Source organism: Corvus hawaiiensis, chromosome 4 (assembly GCF_020740725.1).
Source record: "Corvus hawaiiensis isolate bCorHaw1 chromosome 4, bCorHaw1.pri.cur, whole genome shotgun sequence".
Lineage (NCBI taxonomy): Eukaryota > Metazoa > Chordata > Aves > Passeriformes > Corvidae > Corvus > Corvus hawaiiensis.
The window spans coordinates 65,109,302-65,134,271 of record NC_063216.1 but is presented as its reverse complement, the minus strand read 5'-3'; the positions used below and the strand labels follow the sequence as shown (position 1 = coordinate 65,134,271).

Genomic DNA, 24,970 nt, shown 5'->3' with positions numbered 1-24,970 from the left:
TCATTATTACCCCCTATGGTGTCTAGTTCTATTCTGTCACAATTTCCCATCCATTGGAGCTTTGGGTTTTGTACATGTAACACTAGAGGGACTGATACCTGGTCTGTGACAGTTTGCAGAGTGCCATTGATTTTTTGTTTTATATTTGCAATTGATGTCTTAAATGTGCACTTTAAAATGTTAAAACTTGCCCTAATGGGTAATACACCAAATTTTCAGGACAAAACCAAAAAGCCCTTTTTATTGTTGTATCAGTGCCTATTCTGAGCATTCTCTTGATGTCAAAGTAGATAACTGATCAAAATAGTGGTTATAGTGTGATAAATTAGGATATTGTTTAAGGTTTATACATAAATTTTCAGACTACTCTTAAGTGTAGTAGGCTCCATTGTAGCTCGAAAGTGTAGGAATACCTCTAATTTATGTTGTACTTGCACACAATGTTGTTTATTGTTTCGTAAAAGCTACTCTGGGTACACTGCAACTTCCATGCAAAACGAGTACTGCTGTAGTATATGGAGATGTGTATTCTGATTGTCCCAGTTGTGCAGCATGCTGGAACAATGTGCTAATCGTTACTGTTACTTTGCAAGCCAAGATTAAGAGTAATTAGGCATTATTTTATTATCTGTGGAAGTTTGGAAGTTGTGTTTTACCCATGCCCAACACCTGTACCTTTTTCTAACTACATTTGTTTTTCATCTTTATTTGAAATTACAACTTAATGGTTTGGGGGATGGAAAACACCTGCCATTTCAGTTCATGAATAATTCATGTCTGCCTCTTCTACTAGTGTTAAAGAGGATAACACAGACAATGAGCAGGAGAAGAGAGATGAAAAAGGCACTTCGGAGAGAGAGAATAACGAATTAGAGGGAGTAAGTATTTAGAAGTGTTTGGTTTATTTGTTCATTGTTTGTTTAAAGATTTACAAGGTTATAGAAAGGAAATTAGGAATGGATCGGGTGAATACTGCAGCTTCACAGTGATAGTCACAAATAATTGATGCATGGAAAAGTGTGGGGATGCTTTAACCTCTGGACATTTTGTAGGAGGAGATTCAGGAAGTCAGTGATCATGATGATGAAGAAGAGGATGATGATGAAGATGAAGATGATATGGAAGTTGTTGAAAGCTCAGATGAATCAGACTCTGACTCTGATGAAAAAGGTGATGTTAGTGCAATATTCTGTAGAGTTTCACAAATAGTATCTGTCAAACCTCAGGTCCTGGTAGGCAAGAAAGTGTGCTGTCAACCAACTGTCTAATTCTCTGTGAAGTGTATATCCAGTGAATTATTTTTTTGGTTATGGTGCAAAAACATGTAATAGACAGCTGATCAAGTGTCCCTCTATTGGTTTTGAAATTGACCAGAGGCCATCTGGTGTTTGATAACATGTTTCTTCCTTGATTAAGACATCCAAAGTGTAAGGTTTAAGTACTGGTTTCTTTTTATTTCTTTGGGACTGATCACCATGGTGACAGCTCCTATCAGCTAATTTGGAAATGGTAGAATTTAATTTTGAAAAGGCTGGGAGTGTATCAGCCTTCCTCATTTTTATATGGCGTGAGTCACAAACAGCAATTCTCTCATGTGAGTTGGTCCAAATGGGCAAACCAAGTCTCTTGGTTTCTTCTTGTTTAGGAGTCGCACAAACCATTAGCAGGAACCTGAAAAAAAATAATCCTCAACTGATATCCTTATTCTGAAGCACAAATTCCTAAGACAAAAAAGGACCTAATTGGCTAAAGAAGTTAATTAAACTTTTATGAATTTATCATGTGGGTTAGTCCTTTTCCCTCCTACTTTTTCCCTTCACCATTTCACTTCCATAACTGTGATGGGTCCTCTCTTCTGAGAATTCTGTGTCTTTCTAAGAGCTAGAGAAGGGAAAGGCTCCATTTGGAGTCTGCCAGCAGTCAGTTTTTCCTATTATAACTTGCTGGGTTTATGAATGACAATTATTCTTCAGCCTGAAGAGGTGTGGCTGAAATCTTGAAGCCTTTTTAATGGGGAAGGACAGATTGCTGATACTGCAATTTAAATGTGTGTAATTACAACATAGGGGCAACTTTGATCCAATGTGAGATCTTTCCCTACCTCTTTCCCGGTTCTAGGATTTAGACTGTTGAAGAAGGAGACTTTAACATGAATTGCAGATAAGAGGGTTGTGTGGTGCAATGTGATTTGTGTGGAATTCTCCTGTGCACAATTTACATTTCCAGTGACCCTAAGATTGTAAGGAGTATCTGTATTCATGTGATCCTTGCTGTTACTTTAACAGAAATCTTTCTGTTTTAGAAAATTATCAAGCTGACTTGGCAAACATCACCTGTGAAATAGCCATTAAGCAGAAACTGATAGATGAGCTAGAAAACAGCCAGCGAAGGTTACAAACACTGAAAAAACAGTATGAAGAGAAACTAATGATGCTACAACATAAAATTCGAGACACTCAGCTTGAAAGAGATCAGGTTCTTCAAAACTTGGGTAAGAAGTACAGAATCATTGATCTTGTATAAGCTCTTCAAGTTGAACTGTTTTCTACTTCTCTTGTTTTCTTTTTCAAATTTGATGAAAAATTACAGAGAACAGAAATAGGTTTGCACCCATAATGCCAGTGAATCATTCTTTACTCACTCTAGTTTCTACCAGAACTGAGAGTAAAATTTTTTGGAAATATATTGCTACTAACAGGTATTTGATTTGGGTGAATAAACGTTTTCAGTTCTTTAAGAGCTTTCATAATCCTGGAGATAGTTCCTGAATTAAAAGTTATTTTTGTGTTCTTCCCTCCCCACTTTCTTTTTATTTGCATAAAAATAAGAACAAGGATCAGTGATCTTTCAGAGATGTTTTATTGACCAAACCTTTTTGAATATGTGATAGTAGTGAGATGACAAACCACCTATGACTCAGGAGTCCCAAGCCATAAATAACTTGGGAGAGTGCTTTGAAAAGTATTTTGTTTGTTTTTATTTTTTAAACATATACTATATATGCTTTATAGTTACACACTTTCTAAGCTTTTGCTGTTCCCCTATTATTCCTTAAACCTTCCTCATTGATCAGTGTCAGAAAAGAAATTGATGGCTTTTAGGAGTGTTGTTATACTCCTGTATACAAATGTGTGTATTTGTGCTTTCAGGTGCTCAGATCTGTTGCAAAGAAGTCAGAGGAAAATGTTAGTACTTGATCTCTTACCCCAGAATGCATACGAGGTGGAAAGTTCAAAGCAGTGCAGGTGGCAGGAACTAGAGACAAATTAGGTTGTTTTAAAGGTATTGCAGATAATGCTAAAGCAGAGGAAGTAGTTATCTGCTGTGGCTGGCAAAGTACAAATATCCTGAACAAAAGCAGATTAAGAACTCCGTTTTGCTCTAGGTTCTGTGGAGACCTATTCAGAAGAAAAGGCAAAAAAAATCAAATTAGAATATGAAAAGAAACTCCAAGCCATGAATAAAGAACTGCAGAGGCTTCAAACAGCGCAAAAGGAACATGCACGATTGCTTAAAAATCAGTCTCAGTATGAAAAGCAGCTGAAGAAACTGCAGCAGGAGGTGACAGAGATGAAGAAAACCAAGGTATATTTCAGTAAATTGAAGTGTTGCACAATGAGTGCTTACTGAAATTTGGGTTGAAATCTCCTGTGCATCCATCTACCTGATAACTCTGATCTTGCTATTAGCTGCTTGAAAGTCTGAAAATAGAAGAGATGCAAGCACTAGGCTGTTCCTGGGGGAGAGGGGTAGCTTTTAGGTTTAATGAACAGAAATTAAGGTATCAAACATGCATAAGCTTGCACAGCTTATTAGCTGTTATTCAGCACTGAGTGAAGAAGACATTAGATGGAAGAGGTAAGTGGCTAAATGCATTTAATATATTGGAAAATGGCAACTTGAAGAAAAAACTCTGTATGAGTGGGGGCAGGGAGCAGCACTTCACTGTGAACAGCTTTTCTAAGTGATGACCTCTCTACAGGTTCGCTTGATGAAACAAATGAAAGAAGAGCAAGAGAAAGCCAGAATGACTGAATCTAGAAGAAATAGAGAGATTGCACAGCTTAAAAAGGAGCAGCGCAAACGGGAGGTGATTTGACAGATAAAGAACTTTCATTTGGAATAAGCACCTGTCATTATGATGTGCATCTGCTTGCAGGCACACGCTGTGTATATGTAGTGTATATGCATTCACTTAGGCAGGCATGTACCTGTGTATTTTCACCGGTGAAAATGCACAAAATTTGGTTTGACTTCCATGAAAACACAGTTCCTGGCTTCAGGTGATAAGTCTTCTAATTTCTGTTGTGCTTGAGTATGTGTATCAGTGAATTAGTGATTAGTGAATCTTCACAAAGTTTTTGCTACCACCTTGCTTGCATGGACTTACTCTTTTTGATAGAATTGATAGAGTGAAACACTTATTTTTGTTCTGCACTAGGAAAAGCAAGAAACAATCATAACTGGACCACTTCATGTCACAGCAATTTTGCAGATTTGCATTAGTGTGTAGAGGTCTTTTTTTTTATGCAATACAGTCCTCGCAACAGATAATGGAAAAAATATCATGTGCTGCTTCTGTTTTTTCACAGCATCAGCTCAAGCTTCTGGAAGCTCAGAAAAGAAACCAAGAAGTTATCTTACGTCGCAAAACTGAAGAGGTACTGTGGTAAAACAGCAATGCATCTTTGAAAACAGAATGATGATGTATTGGTGTAATGTAGAACTCAGTTTTGGGGAGAGTTAATCATGTCTTTGCTCTGTGTTTCAGGTCACAGCCCTTCGTCGGCAAGTAAGGCCTCTGTCTGATAAAGTGGCAGGAAAAGTAAGTCGAAAGCTGAGTCTGCCTGAGCATTCCATGCAGGAAGCAAGTTCTAGTTTGTCAGGTGAGCACGACGGCTCCAGAACAGCAGCACAGCAGAAGATGAGAATTCCTGTTGCAAGGGTTCAAGCATTATCTGTAACTGCAACAAATGGAACAGGGTAAGGATTAAAACTTTTAAGGACACTAATGAGAACTGAAGTTTGTGTGCACTTTCTTGCAGACAATGTTGTGATGATACATGTTGCAGGAGCTGTTATTTGTCAAACCGTTGTCATGTAATGCTCATAAAATGGGCATTTTACCATTATCAAATGCAATTTCACTTTTCTAGGTTTAAGACAACAATATAATAATATAAAATGGCATTAAAGGGCAAGTCACATAAACTGGATTTTGAAATTTTGAGGGTTTTTAAATCTGCTCTTCAAGTGAAATGGCCTTGGTGGTCCAATGCCAGCAGTGTTAAGTTCACAGTAAAACTTGTTGGAAAATGCAGTTCAATGTATTGGGTTTATTTGTGCTCTTTGACTGTGGTTTGAAGCAGATCTCCTGTTAAATAGGGAACAAGTCCTAGGTGGCGTTTGAACTCAATAGTGCGTCATGAAAGATGCCAGTGTTTGATACCTATTTTTCAAGTGCAAGAGTGCAGCGGAGCTTGGGGCTGGGTGCAGGTAGCTGTCTGGTGCAAGAGAAACTGCAAGAACTTCTGCATGAAATTTTTAAGTTGTTTGTGAAAAATATTCCGGCCTGATCATTTCCACATTCAAATTTGTAACTGGACTACTTTAGACTTAGCTGTGTGTTTCTCTTGAATTTATCACAGAAAGAAGTACCAGCGGAAAGCAGTGACAAGCAGAGTTTACTCCTCAAAGGCAGCCAGGATGAAGTGGCAGTTACTTGAACGCAGAGTGACTGATATTATTATGCAGAGGATGACTATTTCCAATATGGAGGCAGATATGAACAGGTTACTTACGGTGGGTGATCTGCTGTACACTGTTGGCTGTATCGTCATGTTAAATAGGGAGCACTGCAAGTGTGTTTGCTGTAAACATCAAATAATTGATGTTATGGCAGCATTGGCAAAGTGGGTGGAATCTATTGCAGTCAGTGAATACACTCTTGACTCCAGTAAGCATTTGGACCGTGGGATTGCTGTGCTTAGTAAGAAATGAAAATGGCATTTTGACATTAATGGCATCATGTGAAAATACGTTACTGTATTCACCTGTGTAACTTCTTCCCATGGAAGTCATGGTATGTTAGTTAAAGTGTAACAAACAAAGGAAAACAAAAAGGCACTTGAATGTTTTAAGGGCTTACTAATTACTTAATTCTTTTTTATGTAATATTATGTCTTTGTGGAAAATAGCAACGTGAAGAACTCACAAAAAGAAGAGATAAGCTTTCAAAGAAAAGGGAGAAGCTCATCAAGGATGGGGGCGGCAGTGAAGCAGATAGAAATGTCCAAAACATAAATGAGGAGATGGAATCAGTAACTGCGAATATAGACTACATTAACGACAGCATTTCTGACTGCCAAGCAAATATTATGCAAATGGAAGAAGCAAAGGTAGGTCAAATATTAACACAAAAATGGTAAAATAGGGACAAGAAAACACAACTGTCTTAGCCTTAAAAATGTTCTCATTTAGAAATTAGTTTTTGACTGTATAATTATTGAGCCAGGAAGTGAAAATTGGTGAAAACTTTTATGTGAAGTTTGAAATGAAGACTGTTATACAATTGATACCTGAGTTTTAGTGTCAATAGTGTAATGCAAGTTAAGATTGCAAAGCATCTAAATGTCAAAGCTGATGCTTTCTAGGATGCTGGCATTAAATTAATATTAATTCTTGGGATGTTTTCACAATCCGACTGTTTTTATTCTTGCACACATAGGAAGAAGGAGAGACCTTGGATGTAACAGCAGTGATTAATGCTTGCACCTTGACAGAAGCTCGATATTTGCTTGATCACTTCCTTATGATGGGTATCAATAAGGTAATGTGTTAAGTGAAGGATGTCTGTGCCAGGACTGTGGCATGTGCCAGGAGCAGAGTTGGGCTGACATAAAGACATGACTAATGTGCATTAAACAAAGCAAAGCTGGTCAACACTACTGGGTCATGCTGATTCTCAGTGTGAAGGCCCTTGAGATCTATTGTCCTCTTCAACATACTGCCTGTTTTTCAACCCCCAGTAGAGCCTACTTCACTGTGTAAATTAGCTCATGTTGTTCCTATAAGAGCACTAGCTTTTTGTAATCAAATAATTCTCTGTTTTTCAACAAACTCTTAAAGAGAGCTCAAGATGTTTTTTTTTTTAAAGACTGGCTCAGCCACTTTTGTACAAATATGAACCTCAAAAAAAATTTTAAATTATGTGTTGATGCACGACATACTTGACTCTGAGTTCTAGTTTTGAGTAGAGCCACAGGGATTTTTCTGAAAGTCTTGATGATATATTTTTTCTTTCATATTTTCAAAATAAGTATTTGGCAGCTCATAACCCTGTGCACACGTATCATGTGCTCTTGCTGCTACATTTCTTTCTGTCTGGGGGATGGTACTCAAATCTCATTGAGTCAAATGAAAGATTTCAATGATACTGAAACTGTCTTTGGGTCAGCCCCCCTGACCAGTTCTCTGGGGTTTCTTTTGCATTCTTGATTCGTCACTATGCAGGTAATCCAAAAGGCTTGTGGAGAAGAAAAAAAAGGGTAAAGAAAATTCCCACAATCACATTGGCTTCTGCAAATTTCAGTCTTTAATATTTTTTCAGCCCTTGGATGTGTTTGAATGGATCTTAAAACAGAGTTAATATGAGAAAAGTGCCTCTGACTTAACTCTGTTAATGATTTCTCTTTATGATGATAAAAAGCTCCATTATGTGAAGGATTCTATCATCTTTTTGATGAGAAATTATCACATAGAAAAGCTGAAGGTTTATTTTTTTGCAAAATTGGTCATGCTTGCTGTCTATTCTTTTGTTTGTTTTCACCTGTAAAATGTGTCTATTGCTATGTAGCTTTAGTTCAATCAGAATGTAGTGTGTAAATTTGTAGGGCAACACTTTTTACTCAAGCACCAACACTCAGAGTCTGGTGTTGCCCTGTAAGTCTTTGAGAAGATGTCTTGTACCTTCATTTTTTCATACCGTCTCTTTTGGAATTTGGAAATCTACTTGGAATACGTTCCCTGTAAATTTCTTTGGCTGTATTTTCTCCAACTAAAGAATTCCCACCAATCCACGGATCTAGGGAAGTTCCCTCAGAATGAATTCTGTCATAAGCTAGGCCATGAGATCTTTCATTAGAAGCTGAAGTTCACTGAGTGATTGTGTAGGAAAGATTACAGTTCTGGGTCCCACCCTGTCCCACTTCCACCTGCCCCCTGTTCTTTGTCATAGGGTATCATAGGTAATAATTTTCTAAAAAGTAGTTACCTGTGAAAAGTGGAGGTGTTGATCTTTCAGATGCTTGCTACTTGTAAAAAATGTGAAGACTCTGAAATGCACTTGGGAGTCATGTCCAAATTAGCCACTAGATGCATATTTGCAAGGCAGTCTGAGGAATACAAGTTAAATGAATGCCTAATGAGTCTCTTTAAAAGATGAAGTAAAGAAAAAGGCCCTTAGTTGACCTGATCTTTAGGATGTGAGAAGGTGGCTGCAATGTGCACATTGTTTGTGTTTGTAGTTTTTTAAAAATTTTGACAGTTTTCAGTTCGTAAAACAAGGGTTGTGATAAAACATTTGTCATCTTTCCCTCTCCTAGGGTCTCCAAGCAGCTCAGAAAGAAGCTCAGATCAAAGTTCTTGAGGGACGCCTTAAGCAGACAGAAATCACTAGTGCTACTCAAAACCAACTGCTGTTTCATATGCTAAAAGAAAAAGCTGAGTTAAATCCTGAACTCGATGCTTTTCTGGGTCATGCTTTGCAAGGTAGTTTTTTCATCTTGTTTTCTGAATAGTCAGCTGCATGTCATGTTTGCCTTCTGTGCATGCTGTACTGGGCATTCTAGACTATTTCTTTTCTGAATAGATGCTGTATTTAACATCTTATACTTGACAATTGAAATGCATGTATGACATTTTTAAGTATAGCCTCTCAGCAGTGAAATGTAGGAAACAGAGTTTTTTTTATTACTGAGATTTTTTAAAATTCAAATAATCTGCTTGTTATTTTTACAAAAGACAATGGATTTACAATTTGGAATTGTTTTAACTTCTGAATGTGAAATTCTAAAATTCAATCCTGTTCAGTCATCATATGCTAGTGATTTTGGATTGGCATTTTATGTCTGTTACGGCATCTATTCTACTTCTCATGAGATGATACTAAGAAAAATTTAGAATACATTTGGGTATTTTTGTTTTATTTCTTTTTATAAATGGATATGTTTTGATTGGAATGTTGCTTTTTTTTCCTTGTTGCTGTATTTACACAGACCTAGATAGCATACCGCTGGGTAAGTATGTTTAGCTTTCTGTGTACTGTACAGCTGCATGAGTTACTAATTCATTCATGTTCACTAACTGGTGCATCTTAGAATTTGTGAGTGTGAAGTTTGCATGAACTATTGTGTAAATGTGCTCATTATCATGAGCTTAAAGAGCATTTCTTCCTTTCTGAAACCACCCCTAGCTCTCGTGGTAGTAAACCTTGTGGTAGTTATATTTGTCACATAAGAAGTGAAGACAGTAAGCAGAGCTGGATTTCAAATTTTTAACTTGGTGCTTGCGAACCCAAAGTATGTTCAGACTGCATAAAACTATTTTGTGATATACTACTGTTGTGACAAATTCTGCTAATCTTTTTAGGTCTGAAACAAAGGCAATTTTTAACTTGCAGGTTATTTTTTACCTTTTGCAAATAGTTCCTTTTGTAATGTAAACATTGTACAGAATGCAGGATTACATCTCACGTTTTCAATTGGGTTTAAGTTACTGACTTCACTGATTTTGAGATAAGTCTCTCGTTGCTGTTGCTTTAAAGTTATTTCCAAATCAATTACGCTTATTTTCTCCCTCCAAAAAGTTGGCTATATTTGGAACTTGAGAAAAATATTCCTGTTTTGTGTTGTGCTATTTTTAATCACATTATGCTGTCCTGTGCTAGTTTGCATAGGCATGTGAAACATTTAAAAAGCACAAAACTACATGGAAGTGTATAGCTCATAATCTAGGGATGGCCAGCTTCCTGTCAGGGGATCTTGCTGCATGCAGCCAGTTACTTATTCAGGAACCTCGGTGGTTTGTAATACCATAGAATACCAATGTGTGTGCATGTTCACCCATGTTGGAGCAATGTTTCTCCCGACAGCATTGCATTTTCTTTAGCTCCGGATGGGCTTTTGCTCATTAACAACATTTGAAGCAGTGAAAAGCCACTTGCTAAATGTATTGAAAGAGTAGCTGTTGTCATAAAATTTTTCATAGAGTGTTATCTCATTAAAGAAGCTTTTTAACACTTTGTAAGCATGACCTGAGGCTTTTAAAGTATCTAAGCCACTCAGGACTCTGCTAACACTTTATAGGAAGGAAATGCAGCTGAATATGCTGTACTAACCTAGGTCCAAGTTGAAATCCCAACTGTTGGTAGTCTGTGTTTTGTGGATCACTAGTGACCAAACCTTTTTAACTGCAGGGAGTTGAGGCACTGCTGTAGTGAGGCTTTGATGCTGGGATTGCCAGCTGGTTCACAGGGACTCTGTTGGTGCAGGGCCTCCTTGGTAACCTGACACAGTTCCCATAGGTAGAGGTATGGGTGGCAGCAGATCCTGAGACCAGTTTCACCAGGATGCCTGACATCGCAGTGGTAGAGCACAGACAGCCCTATCCCAAGCAAAGGAATTACACTTCCAGGGTGTTTGTGATTTGCTCTGTTGATGCCTGCTTTCAGATCCAGTATCTTCAAAAGTTCTTAGCCATTTCAATACACTTGGCTCAGAAAAGCTTCAACATTCCCCAGTGTAGTTGTGCACTTGCATTCAAGTGTAGACTTAAGGAGTTTCAGTCTGCAGAAAAGTACATCATAGGCTCAGGTTTTGACTTGAATGGGTTTTGAATGCACATCCACCTTGGTGGATGAACTAGCTGCCATTCATTATCTCACCTCCTCTTGTGAAGAGTTAAAATGACCATGAAACTGAGTTTTGAGTGTTGCTGAAGTGATTTCTTTATGAAGAGTTGTGGGAGCTGCTTTTCCTTCCCACCTATAGACATTCATGGATGTGACTCACAACCATCTATGTGCAGATTTTGAGAGGGCTGGTCAAATGTCATTTCCTCTGGGTGAGCTGTGCTGCTGTACAGCGTTGTCCTGCTACCATCCAGTTGCCACTGCATGAGAAGGAAGACAATCAGAAAATTCTCCACTGTTGTGCAATTACTGGTTTACTAGCAGCTATCCCTGCAAACAGCATTGTCTTTACTAACTTTATTTCTCCTTTCATCTCTTCTCACTCAGGACTTCTTGCAGAATCTTGCTCTTTCTACCTTTTTGTTGAATCTGTGCAGTGGTTTCTATCTCGGGGCTTTGGGCAGTCTTCCTGTGTTAAATTGCAGACAAACTGAAGAAACTTGTCAGGTCACATGAGTGTGAGCCTACAAATAAAATCCCATCTTTTGCGGTCATTCCACACTTTCTATTTGGTTACCTGTAAAAAGAGATCACAAGTTCTTTATGAGAAGGAGATGAAGTAACATAATTCTAATAGGAATCCTATATTTTCTGAAAATGCATTTATTTTAGGGATTCTGCTCTTGTCTTGCTAAAAGGAGCAGTACTCTAGATCCCCTCTTCTGCAGAAAGCATATAATAACAATAATAATAAGTATTGAAAAGTTTTAATCTGGCCTCAAATCCATGATGGAACAAAAAAAGAAAATTCAGAGTGCTATTTCTGTGACCCTGCTTTCTTTATAGTATTGTTGTATTTCTGATAATTAAGATTACATTGTAAAGATTAATACAACAGTTGAGTAACTCTGAAATGCATTGTTGGTGTTGGTTCTAGGTTGACAGTTTTAACATTTTCAGGAAACGTGTTTAGATGCAGCATATGCAAAAGGCAGTATTTTCCTTCTCTTTTTTCAACTGAAAACTGCATATTTTTCCTCCCTTTCTTCAAAGCATGAACTTGCACTTAAAACATATACAGGGACAAACCTGTTTTAATATGGGTTACAAATAAATTGGTTCTATGCATTGCAAATGGTATCTGCTTTTTGACACAAATTAAATAAAGAAACTCAGTGTCTCTGCTAGTAAAAAGGAGATGTAATGGAATGTCATTAGAAGGTTATTTAATCCTTAATATTTCATGAGTATGATCAAAAATAAGGGACTTTGCTTGCAAAAATGTGTTACCTATGTCCTTACATTAAGCCTAAAATGTGTTATTAGAACAATATGGAAGTTAGGGGATTTGTTTTCCCAGCAATTTGGAACTGATTGTACGTGTGCCCTTGGCTCATTGTCTCAGCTTAATGTTTTGCACTGTTTGCATGCAGACATGTTAATTGGATGTTTGACAGTGTTAGTGTGTGGCCTGCATGCTCGTTTTGTCTTCTGTGGACAGGTTTGTGTACCCATTTTTGCTTCAGGAACATTTCTACTGAACAGCTTCCTTTTAAAATTAATCTCTATTTAGGAAGCTGTTCTATAGTATTAAGTGATAGCATCATCCTCTTTTGAAACAAATCCTTATATACTAATAAAGTGCTTGCTTCTTGTCAGCTCAAATGGTGGCATTCTGTATAAGAGGAGGCTGAGCCTCAGCTCACTAGCTAGTTAAAAATAAAATTTTCTTTTTCATTGTAGACAGGCTGATTCTGTCTTGGAGCAAGAAGATGAAAAAAAAGGAGGAGAAAGATACATTCTTACTGTCCACTGATTTACATCCTATCTCTTCTGTGTCTTGCAGTTAATTTTCTTTGCTTTATCTGCTTTGTTACAGATTTCCTTCTAGAATTTCTGTTTTTCTTTCATCTCTGTTGCTCTGCTACAGTAGATAGAGGACCACATTTGGCACAGTATGCCTAGTGTATGATTTATTTAGATTGTATGAAAAAAATTAGTTTAGGTGCTGGGAAAATTCAGCGGGGGCTGGATAGAAAATAGTCAAGATATTCTGAAAATCCCTGTCTTTTGTACTCTGTTCATCTACATTCAACATTGCCTGAGCTGTTTTGTATAGCATTTAAAGCCTTCACATCCTGTTGTAGAGGGACAGACTAATGTTATTCTTTTGGAAATTTTCTAGAAAATTTGGAAGATAGTACTGATGAGGATGCGCCTTTGCATAGTCCTGGGACAGAAGGAAGGTAAGCAAATCTTTGGTACTACTGATTCTAGAAAAATTACTGTCATTTCCTCCTTTTGTAATGAATCATGTATCCTTTAGAAAATACCTCTAACATTGTTTCATTATACTTTGCTCACGATTTCAGTAGAAAGAAGAATAAAATAAAAATACACATCTGGAAAAAATATGACTTTCTTTCTAACTGTGATGCAATTTTTCTTTTAGTTCATTATCTTCAGATCTTTTGAAGCTTTGTGGTGAAGTCAAACCCAAAAGCAAGGTAGGGCATACAATGATGATGATAATTCTTCTACATGTCTTTTAAGTGATTCTATGATTCTGTAATAATTCATAATTTAATGATACCTTCTGGAGAATGCTCTTGCTTTGCCCAAGAGACATAAATGAATGAATACATGCAGAAGGTGCACTGATGTACCCTTCATGTGATTTTGGTACGATATGATTTTGTGTGACACTCCTCTCTAAGAAGCAATGATAAAAATAACTTTTTCAATATTTTGTGGTTATTAGATTTTCAGAGAGAGATGTGTTCTTCCAGTTACTTGCACTCCAAACTGGTGTAGTTTCACAGATTAATATTAATTAGGCTGCAGTTCAATGTTATTGCCAGTGGGAACTGTGAATATGCTTATTGTTTGCAATTTGATTCTGTGGTCACAGAAATTTGAGGAAGTTTATGAAACAAATAAAAGTTTGACCTCCAGGCTCTTAATTACAGTTGACGTTGGAGGAATATATCTAGGCAGACTGTAGTTTAATATTAATGGCAGTGGGAACTGGAAATGTGCACTGATTGCAATTTTACTTCTGTGCTCACAGGAGCATAAGCCAAGTTTGCAAAGTACTTAGAAGCTTGGCCTCCAGTTTTCTAACTGCAGTTGGCTTTGGACAAAAATATCTATGTTGGCTGTTACATTATTTGGTAACATTCCTTGGTGTGCAGCTATTTGGGCTGTTTAACTAAGTGAGTTTGGTCTGAAAATGCCATAAAATAAACATGTCATTTTTGTAATGACTCCTTTCAGACTGGATCTTTGTCTTCCCCATTGGTCTTTCTTTCCCCAAGGAACAGATCTTAATTTCACAGTATAATCCCACCTAACATATATGATCAATTTTTTACAAATTACTGTTTTGCACAAAGCTTATCTCCTTTGTGAGTTTTTCTGTTGTTTTCAAATTGTTGAAATGCTAAATGAATCTTAATTCATGTGGACTTAGACTGCTTTTGAAGTGACTTTAAGTAAGAAGCAGAGTTTGTACATGAGAAGAAGCATTGATGGTAGAAGTCACACCAGTATAATTGTAGCTATTTAAATTTACACTTTGCTTTATTCCTCTCTGCTTTATAATATTTCATTTGGTTAAACCATAGGTGAGTAATATTGTACTCCTGTAGCATTGACAGGCATCTGGTTGAAAGGATATCCTTGGAAACCAGTTGTCAAATCAGTGTTTCATGCCATTGAATTTGACTTGCCTCCTCCAAAATCGTTGCCCAAAAGCAGAGGTGAGCTTTTTGATTTAGTTTCCAGAGGCAGTTGCCAAGTGATTGAGGGGGATGCTAATTGCCAGCTAACGATAATCTTGAGTGTAGGACTCTTGACACGTACCATTGCATGTTTAAGTGGCAGTTTGGTTTCTGTCTGTCTCCAGGCCCGCCGGAGGACCACCACCCAGATGGAATTGCTGTATGCAGCCAACAGTGACCTAGTCTCTGACAGTAGTGCTGCAGGCTCTGCCTTGGCTGGCTCTATCGCATCACTTGCAGAAACCCAAGAAAGTGGGGTAGCTGCTGACACACATGATACTTCTGCTAGGGACAGAGAGTTTATACCCCCACCATCTGGCTTACCTTCTAAGATAGGCAGCATGTAAGTTTGGCCATGCTGTACTAATTATCCTTTGCTTTTAAAATATGCATGTTGCCAGTTTCTTGTAATCTATTATTTTAACTTTACAAACAAGGTTGATATACTTGAAGCTTACTAAATAATACTGACAAAGCCCCTTCCTTTCTACCATCATCATTCTAGAAAGCATAAATGCAGAGTTGTAAGTACTGTGGTTCTTACTGAAGATGTAAGTTCTGTTAAGTTGCTTTGTTAAAGTTATTGTAGCCATGTTCTATGTAGAGGGAAAAACCCTTCTAATACCTTGAATAGTTTGCTGTATTAGTGCTATGGGAAATGCACATTCTAGGGAGGTAGTGAGAATCTGCTTAGAACAGCAGAGAGATTAAAAAAAACCCCAGCAAAACACAACCAAAAAACTTTATATAACATGGTATTTGTATATGGTCCTAATTATTAGGAAAAATCTTTCTGTGAGTTGTCTTGTATGGACCATGCTTAAAATGAAGGAGTCTCTGCAGCAACAGAGTATGCAAACGAAAAGTTGAAAGGAAAATGTTGGATATTATGAATCCTCAAAAATCCTTTCTGTTTGCAGGTTACACTTACCTGCAGAACGGTTTTACTAATTGAAAGTATCTCTTGATTCTAAGCAGAACTAAAAATATTTTTGTGGTTTTACTTTGAGACCAGCAGATGTCTCTCACATGCACCCTTTTTTTCTTTTCACTTGCTCTTGCTGTTCTTTTTATATCTACCAGTACCACTACTGGTTGTTAGCCATTCACTGGTAGAGACCATTTTCTTGGCTTTTTAGGTACTAGCTGCTATGTTGCACAAGCTCATGTGTAAATTGAATGCACTTCCCACATTCAGTGATGTGGAAATCGGTGTCCCACAGCTATCTTCACATTACAGGTTCTGGAGTTAAGCATCTTTTAATATTCATCTGTCCTATTTACATAATATTTTTACAGCAGTCTCTACCTAATGTGCATTTGCGATTCGTATTTTTTACTGTGTATTTCTGGCATGTGCTTGAGGTGGCAATCTTGAACAGTAAAACACTGCTGATAGCAATTATTAACCCATGCTGATGGCTTCAGTGCAAATACAATCTGCTTGGAAAGAATGGTCTTGAGGGTGAGCATAGGTGGAGAAAATGCACTTGTTTCAGCAGTTAGCGTGAGATGAATAGAGACTTTTGAAGCTTCAAGATCTAAAACATCAAGTGTTATGACCTGACATCCAATACTCAGGTAATACCAACTTTTGCCTCACTCCATCTTCTAGAATGTATCAATTTATGAAAGTGAGTCAGCAACAAGGCAAAACAGGATTTTCCCAAAACTGTGTTCTGCAAGCATTTGAGAGTTACACACTGTCAATAAATCAATTCAGTCAGCAGTAGGCCTCACATATTGAATTGTTATTGACCATGTTTTAATAGATAAGTGATCAAAAATTCCCACAATCAATCTGCAGTGTAGTTGTTTTTCCAAAACTTGCTGGTTTATCAGGTCATAATTGAAGAAAGCTTGTCTTTATGAGCCATCTGGCCTTCCCTTATGGACCTGTGGTGCCAGCATCTCTCTTGTAATAAAATACATTATTCAGGAGCAGATTGTGATCTTACCTGCCATAAATGTTTTCTCCTTGTGCCGCTTAAGTGACATTTGGGGATATAGAAGCTGTAACAGTGATCCAAAATACAGATTCTTGAAGTGACAGAAATTAATTATATGTTTAGGTGTCTGCATATGCACAAACTGCTCCACTCTGGAACCCCCTCAGGTCTGTGGTGATTCCGTGGTCCTTGGAGAGGGACTTTTTACAAGGGTGTATGTTGATAGGATTAGAGGTAATGGCTTCAAACTGAAACACTGTAGGTGTACATTAGATATTGGGAAGAAATTCTTCACTGAGAGAGTGAAACACTGGAACAGGTTACCCAGAGGAGCTGTGGATGTTCCATTCCTGGAAGTGTTCAAGGCCAGGTTGGATGGGGCTTAGAGCAACCTGGTGTAGTGGAATGTGTTCCTGCCCAAGGGATGGGGGTTGGAACTAGATGGTCTTTAAGGTCTCTTCCAATCCCGACCATTGTGTGATTCTGCTACTTAGGGAGGTACCTAAATGCATGTGGCCAACAGTTAATTTGATTGGAATTCTGTTTACAAAGATGGTTAGTGCTGTTGTCCTTTGATATGCTCAACTCATCTACAGCAGCTTTTGCAGAGTATAGTTGTCTTCTGTAGGACTTGTGTCAGCTCTGTTCAGATATCTGATGTCCTGGCAAATGTAAAAGGGCTCTGGAAACCTGGAAGTAGGTATGTGTCCTGCTCCTTTTCTGTCAGGTCATTGACATCATGCACCTGGTTTTTACACCTGTGCTTAGGAAGTTCATTCCAGCAAGACAACTGCATTTTTATAATACCAGCATTCCCAGGCTTTCAAAAAGAATTCAGAAAATGATGATGCTCTTTACACCCTCTTCTGAGGATGTTCCACTGTGGAGTCAAAGATAGAGGACTCAAGGGGCAGATAGAGAGTGAACAAGCGAAAGTTGGCTCTTTGTCTGAGTATGCAGGATGCCAGTGTGAGGCAGAGGAGCTTGGGTTCTAGTTTCTGGTTTGGTTTATTTAATTGAGTAGCTGCTCAGTAGACACATAAGCAACCCTGGCAGTAGACACTGTAAACTGTTCGTCATCTTGCTGGAAGAGCTGTCAGCCTGATTCATAGAACTTGCCTTGTGACCTCAGGATTTTTGCATTCCTAAATGCATACTGGTCCAGCATAAAGAGAGGGAAGGGAGTGTGTCCTGTTCCACCTTTTCTGTGTCCTATGCACAGTATGCTTAGAGGTAAAGCAGCCCTATGTAGAAATGTGTGCTCTGGCCTTGAGGAGGGAATTGGACCCACTTTCTCCCCCTTTTTTTATAACTTAACTGCTAGGCTTCTGTGCAAAACCAGGCAGGTTGTCCTCCTTTTCCTGTGTCTTGAAGACCCCTGGGGAGCTCTAGGGCTGACAGGCAGTTCTTGGCACTAGGTCCTACAGGGTCCCACACATTCCAGTTAGGGTTTGTGATCACTTGAGACAGTCTCATGTACTTGAGTCAAGTAGCTGTTCTTGGTTGTGCTGTCCATGTTAAATAATGCTATTCTGCATTCCAGTCTCGAGGTGGATTTTGTATAACACAGACTTCCTCTCAAGGGAAACATGTAGAGAAGTTGGAGCTATGCACATTCAGAACCTGTAGAGCTCTGAGACTGATGCTAGTAACCATGTCAGGCAGGTGGCCTGCCAGCTGAACTTAATCTGCTTAATGGAGTTGTGTGGAGCAACTGCACTTTCAGATTCTGCTTTCTTGCTTTTAGTGAGTATTTCATATTCATAGGAAAAAGAAAACCCTTCTAAATACACAGAAATAGGAAAAAACAAAGCAAATATTGCTATTGTGATTGCTCAACTAGTGAGAAATGAGAGTTCAAAAGCATGGAGACCATTCAGATTCTTTTCTTTTTTTCTTTTGTCTGACTGGTGAAATGGTAATATTTGGGTATCAGCTTTAATATTGTCCTCTTGATAGTTTTGCTGATTTTAGTGGGGAGTTAAAGGTTGGGAGAAAGACCACAGTGACTGTGAATTGGAATTATTTCAGAGCAAGAACAGGAGAGACAAATGAGGGATGGAAAGCAAGGGAGAAGGGAAGTGGGGGTAAAGAGAAGCCATGTTATAATAGTCAGGTTGTCAATGGGAAGTACTTTTTCTCACTTCCTTATTTTGAATTTTATATTGTAACATGAATATGTTACTGCAAAGTTTCATTCGTGTATAAGAATCATTGTGATTTCTCTGTTCTTCTTGTCTGTAAATGGTATATTGTAGATGCAGATGTGGAATCTGAAATTTCAGAATTTCCATGATCTTAATTTGGGATGCATACTCCACTCTATTTCTTTTAGTGAGTCTCTTTTATTATTGAATTAGTAAATCTCCTTTACATATTGAGTATCTGACTCTATATGTTGATGAACTGTGAATGTTAATAACTTGGTATATTTTTATATTCAAGTGTGAGAACAAGTTTATAATCCTTACATTCAAGAGACACAATAACGTATTAAAGTACATTCTAAAATTGGAAATCATACTGGGAGAATGGCAGGTAATGTAAGAAAAGCAAGTTCTGTGAAGGGCCTTAGAGTGAGATAACGATTGCTCTTGTTTTAGTTCGAGACAACCATCTCTTCCAGAGAAGAAGATACCTGAGCCTTCACCTTTAGCAAAGAGAAAAGCCTATGAGAAAACAATGGAAAAGACAAAGACAAAAGAACAAAAACTGTAAGATTCTTTTAAATTTATTTCCTCTGACATAACTTAAACTTTGAATTTTCTTGAAAAATAAATCTGTATTTTTTTCTATTTCTTTTCTTCCAGGACAGTTTTTATTGTTGTCAGTGCTGAAATTCATTGCTCATCTTATGTGTGGTTGTTTGGGTTTTTTTTCCAGATTGTTTTTCTGTACAAACTAACTCAGGAGCAGAGCCCTGAGAAAATGTCCTTTGGAGCATTTGGAAATTTTTTTTTTTTTTTTTTTAATTGAAGTCATCAATATATCTAAGAGCCTTCAATTTTATAAGAATTTCTTTGTTTTACATGTGTGTGTTTTCTGCCTGGAGCTTTCACTTTTAGCACTTAAACTTTGAACATCGTGCCACCTTGCGCTCTGCAGCCTTGAGCTTTTTGCCTTCTCTGGGAGATATCTGTAGCTAGTATGACAATCTTAATTATTGGCTTAAGAAAAGAGCATCTAACATTTGAGACATGTTGCATTTAACTTTTCTAACCATTTGTAACCCGTTAAAGAAGATGTTCTTTTTTTTTTGTAGCTCAGATTCTGGAGCCCCAGAGGCTAGTCTGTCACCTCCTACTTCCCCACCAAGCCGGCCCCGTAATGAAATGAATGTTTTTAGTCGTCTTACTGTTTCTCAGGGAAACACATCAGTTCAGCAGGATAAGTAAGTCACAAAGGGAAGCCTCAGCCCCCAACCAGGGAAATGCAAAGTGTGCTCAAGAATTCAGTGTAGTATCTGGTAGAAATTTGGCCTTCTGCAAGACAGGAGGAGATATTTCTCATGTTTTTGTGTAGTTTTCAAAGGAAATATTTTAAACTACCATGGAACCACTGTAAAAATTCAAGAAAAGAAATTTCCTGCTGAACCTTGTTTCCTGTTTTCTAGGCTATGTCTGGTATTTGTAGTTTTAAACCCAAAATAGAAAAGAATGGTAGAATTCTTAGATGTTTGTGTATTTGTGTATGTGTTTACACTCAAAAATAGATTTTAGGTGATAATTTAGGAAATAGTGCTTTTGACAGTTACTCAGTTGCTCCAGCATTGTTTGGAGAGCTCTCACAACAGCACCTCAGAGGATGGGGACATTGAAATGGCTAGAACACAGTTGTTTAGAGATTATCCAAATTACTGAACAGACTGATCTTAGGAGGTGATCTGTAGGAGTAGATGATACTCATATCTTGTTTAGAAGAAGTAGAACTGATTTTCCTCACACTAGGCATCTGTTTAGGAGCCTTACTCCAAATAGCAGTGGACTTCACTTGACTGGAACCTCTGTTGCAGGTTTCAGCATTGATACAAATGCAGTGCTTATGAACTGCAACTCAGATTTAAAATAAACCTTTATTTCTAACTCTAGCAAGATAAGAATTTGCTGTTGTCTGTTTACACTATTTTTTGGAATAAAATGTTTTTTTTCAGAGGTCTACAGAGGTCTACACATACCAAGCAGTGGCTTGCAAGGCTTTCAGTAACTGTGCTTGTGACTTCTTTATCTTAGCTTACCTTCCTTATTTCTAACTCCCACCTAACCCTTTTCATTTTCTGACCTGACTTTGAAATAAAATAAAAACTGCTGAATCTGTTTGAGTTGAAAATGAAGGACATCTTAAGATGTACTGCAAATCATCATGTCTTGGGGAAATGCTGTCTTGTATGTTTTCTTGATTTTTAATTTTAAACATTTTTCGGAATGAGAGGTGAAAGATTTTGAACTTAGGATGGCTTGCAAATTGCTGGTTTTATTTGAGTGGGCTATCATATTTAACATTTATATCTCTGACTAACATTTTGCATGTCTCTTCTACACTTAGCAGGCACTGATATTCAGACTGCTCTTTTTCTTTTGATATTCTCAACAAGCACTATCTTATGGAGGTTTACTTATGCATCCATCTTCCCCTTTTAATTTTTTGCCTTTACTTCTCTAAGAAAATGTTGGGGAAATAAGAAAGGGCTCAGCTGCTGTTACTCATCTTCTGGACCTGAAAGAGTCTACTGTAACTTACTGCCGAGATAATTATTCTTTGCCCCTACCCCCCCATGTCATCATGGGTTTAAGCAATGCTGCATACTGTATGTGGATTTGCATTGCTTTTCTGAGTTGGCCGTGCTGTTGTTTGTTCTTCTCATATGGAGGCGTTCCTTTGCTGATACCTATATTCTTTCTCCTCACAATTCCACCACTGTTGATTGTAGGTCTGATGAAAGTGATTCCTCTCTGTCGGAGGTACAAAGGTACTCTCTCTTTCTCTTTTCTGTTTTCTTGGCATCTCTCACCAAAGTTATTCCAGTTCTTAAGAAATTTCATTTTGCTGCATGATTTTTCTTGATACCTGTGCATTGTTTCTCTTGCTTTTGCCAGAACATTAAATATCTGAGATGTTGGTCAAGCATGTCACCCCCTCTCCTTTTTTAGGGTGGTTTTTTATCATTGTTGAGCATGTCAGGTGTTTTGATTATAGCTGAAGTATGGTGTAAACATTTTCTTAGACACATTGTTTCTCTCTTTGTTTTCTTCAAAAAAAAGAAGAGCAGACATTTTCTTATGTTTTATCTGCTTCTCTCCTTATTTTTATTTTTCTTTTTCCATTACGTGCTTCGATCACTAAAAATGAAATCCTAGTGTAAATAAAAATGAGTGGTTTTTTATTATGTCCTTCTGACAGAATGCACAGTGGCTTAAGAGATGAAAGAAATGCCCCCACTCGTGTCCCAGTGGATTAGGACTTTAGTACTCAGTGAAAAATTAGTTTATCAAGAGAAGGGCAGTCAAAGAACTGCTAATAATGTGATGGTGGCTTTGTCTGGTCACTGTAGCAGTTGTAGCATTCTTTGTCTGTAGACTTTAGAACACTGTACCTAGGTAGATAAATAGCTCCAGGACATGTATTTTATGTGGCTTGTCATGGAAGTGAGTGGATGAGAACAGCACGAGGAATAACTCAGTTCACAGGCAGCATGATCCACTAGGGAATACTACAGAGAAAACAGTGTTAGTTTAGTGTGATACTAGAAAACAAAAGCAGAGAGATCTAAATTAATTAAAAAGCAAATTGTTCTGTTTTCTTGAAAATATAAAATGGTGCAGATGAAATGTGAATGCCTTTCCAAAATGAGGAAGATAACGTTGCACAATTTAGGGCACTATTAATACTAGTAAAATCTGTAGAAGGATTGCTGAGGAGTAATGAATTATATGAGTGAAGATGTCCTGAGCTGTAAAAATGTTTAAAATCATAATTTTAATCTACTAGATAAACCAACCAGTTATCACAAAGTTAGCTTGTATCATGAAGGACATTTTTCTTTACATAGCAAATTTCTGGACAATATTACAAAATCTTTACATTTTCCTAAGGTGTCTGACACTTTGTTTTGTTTTGTTGTGTTGTTTTCGTGAGATAGGGCTATGGTTTAGTTCCTTTTCCTCACAGTTATGTGTGTGATCCCCAAGAGAGCATGACAGTGAGTCTTAACTGCAAGCTGGCTGGGTCACAGCAGTGTTGCATAGTTTGGGCATTACCTTGAGGCTTTTCTACACTTCCCAGAAATTAAAGGGGTCCGTGTGTGTGCGGTTGTATGCGTGGGATTTTAGACTGCTAGTAATTTTTTGGTTGGTAATGAATTGTGAAGGGTTTTTTTCAGGCTGAGTTAAGTCTTTTGGCATCACCACAGAACTAGCTGAAAGTGCCCAGGAAGGTTCCTCTGGAGTGTCAGCATTCCAGTCATCCTCCCTTTTGGCTATTTGTACATGAATGTGTTGTTGGGTACAGGGTGCAGTGGGAACCTTCTTCAGGCACAGATGTTAACAGCAGTTCTCTGTGTCTTCCCATGGAATGCAAATGATGTGAAATGCATGCTGAGTTTGGAATTGGCAGTGTACATTACATTTGCTCCATTTTTCAGATTGTGCTGTTTAGATCTTGGGCATCCAGAAGCTTTAAGTGTCCTGTTTTTTCAGCATTATGCAGACTTTGCCATGTACCCAGCATTTAGCATCTTGTTGTCTTTTCATTTATTTGTTTTTGTATGTGATTTCCTTTAACTGATAGTCCAGAGTTGACAGGTGTTGAGGCTAAATAGAAATTCTGGCATAGTTTATGAAAGGCATTCAGCTATTCTGCCCTCACATGTAAGAACACTAGGTTAATTTTTTTTTCCCTGTGTTGAAGTAAGTTAATTTTATCCGTGTCTATTACTATGCCCAACTCACATTCTTTTTTTTTCTTTAGGGGGATAATTAACCCATTTCCTGCATCAAAATGCATCCGATCGTCCTCCCTTCAGTGTATCTATACAGCTGAGGGACATACTAAGGCTGTGCTTTGTGTTGATGCAACTGATGATCTTCTCTTCACTGGATCTAAAGGTTGGGCAAGCTCTGTGCACCTCTGCTGCCTACAGAGGCTGCTTTGACAACTCAGGGTGTTGTGAAATTCTCAATTTGTGCTTAGTGCTGTAAATACAGAGGAAAATTGTAAGGGTCCATTTCTCAACATAAGCTGAAGAAGGATTTACAGTAATTATCTACAAGTTTCTAACTCCAATGTGTCGTATTTGTAGTATTTATATAGGCTGTTTATTTGTAGTGGAAAACCACAAAAAGCAGTAACATTAACATTTGTTGAGTGATATTCAGTCGTGGTAGCATGTACGTACATGATATGCAATGTATAGTAATAGTTTCAGTCTGAGGATGGAGGGGGGAATTGGCACATTTCTGGCTCTACTGCACAGTTTGAATGCCCTTCATGCCATAGTTGGTTCTTTGAGCTATCTTCTTCACCTAAGGGTGTCCTCTACATCCTCTATGCATCTTGCTGCCTATCCTTTGTTGTTATAAGAACTGTATGGCTGTTGTGGGAGGGCCTGGAATTTTAGTAGTCACTAAATTCCTTACTGGGTGGTGCGGTCACTCTATGAACTTTTCAAAGTGGTAGAAGCAGTGTTTTGAAGAAAACATTTTCCTCCTGTCTGTAGGGAATTTCCATTGTAATTGCTCAGTTTGGCTTGAAGATAACACCACCAGACCTCAATGGTTACTTTTCACAAACACCCATTTTAATATTCCTCAAAAAGTGAATTTTGTATGTTGTGCTTTTTCTCTGGGCCGTTTCACATAAAGCACTTATGGTAAAGGGCTTGTTACGTTCTTAGTTATGCAGCTGAAACTATGGCAGACTCTTTTTTTTTTTCTATAAAGTATCAAAGCTAAAATGAACTAGTGTGGCTGGGAAGAAGTTAACACCTGGTGACAGGGAGATTCTCCTTTTCACTAATTCACATAATGAATAAACCTTGAAATTTCAGGACATCCCTTTTATCCCTGTATTAGCAGAGTAGATAACCCCATTAGATGGCAGTCTTGCACTGCTAGTATTCAGGTGTGGTTTCTGTGGCTATTCTACTACCTGGCTGTTAAAAATACCAAAGCACACACTTTGAGCGAGTTGGCAAACTTTTTATCTTGCAAGTTTTAAGCCAACATTTCAACATTTGTGCAAGTGTATACAATGGCAAAAAAGGACATTGAATTAGATTTTGTAAATGTTACTTAGTTGATTTGTATTGAAATTTTGAATTTAGTGGCTATGTGAGG

The 24,970-nt window shown here is 37.8% G+C and overlaps 1 protein-coding gene across 9 annotated transcripts in view; it reads left to right on the top strand.

The window, feature by feature from the left end:
* The window catches only part of KIF21A (kinesin family member 21A), an 88,420-nt gene that overhangs the window by 50,827 nt on the left and 12,623 nt on the right, over positions 1-24,970 (top strand). For 2 of the 9 annotated variants that reach the window (XM_048302591.1, XM_048302593.1), the window contains 19 exons: positions 794-878; positions 1,053-1,170; positions 2,303-2,491; positions 3,386-3,585; positions 3,983-4,090; positions 4,593-4,661; positions 4,772-4,983; positions 5,649-5,802; positions 6,198-6,398; positions 6,728-6,829; positions 8,604-8,769; positions 9,276-9,296; positions 13,095-13,155; positions 13,362-13,416; positions 14,817-15,034; positions 19,244-19,354; positions 19,903-20,031; positions 21,568-21,606; positions 23,604-23,740. In XM_048302591.1, the coding sequence (XP_048158548.1) occupies positions 794-878; positions 1,053-1,170; positions 2,303-2,491; positions 3,386-3,585; positions 3,983-4,090; positions 4,593-4,661; positions 4,772-4,983; positions 5,649-5,802; positions 6,198-6,398; positions 6,728-6,829; positions 8,604-8,769; positions 9,276-9,296; positions 13,095-13,155; positions 13,362-13,416; positions 14,817-15,034; positions 19,244-19,354; positions 19,903-20,031; positions 21,568-21,606; positions 23,604-23,740 (2,375 nt within the window). The remainder of the gene's footprint in view (positions 1-793; positions 879-1,052; positions 1,171-2,302; positions 2,492-3,385; positions 3,586-3,982; positions 4,091-4,592; positions 4,662-4,771; positions 4,984-5,648; positions 5,803-6,197; positions 6,399-6,727; positions 6,830-8,603; positions 8,770-9,275; positions 9,297-13,094; positions 13,156-13,361; positions 13,417-14,816; positions 15,035-19,243; positions 19,355-19,902; positions 20,032-21,567; positions 21,607-23,603; positions 23,741-24,970) is intronic. The other 7 variants (XM_048302592.1, XM_048302595.1, XM_048302594.1 and 4 more) reach the window with 5 other exon arrangements.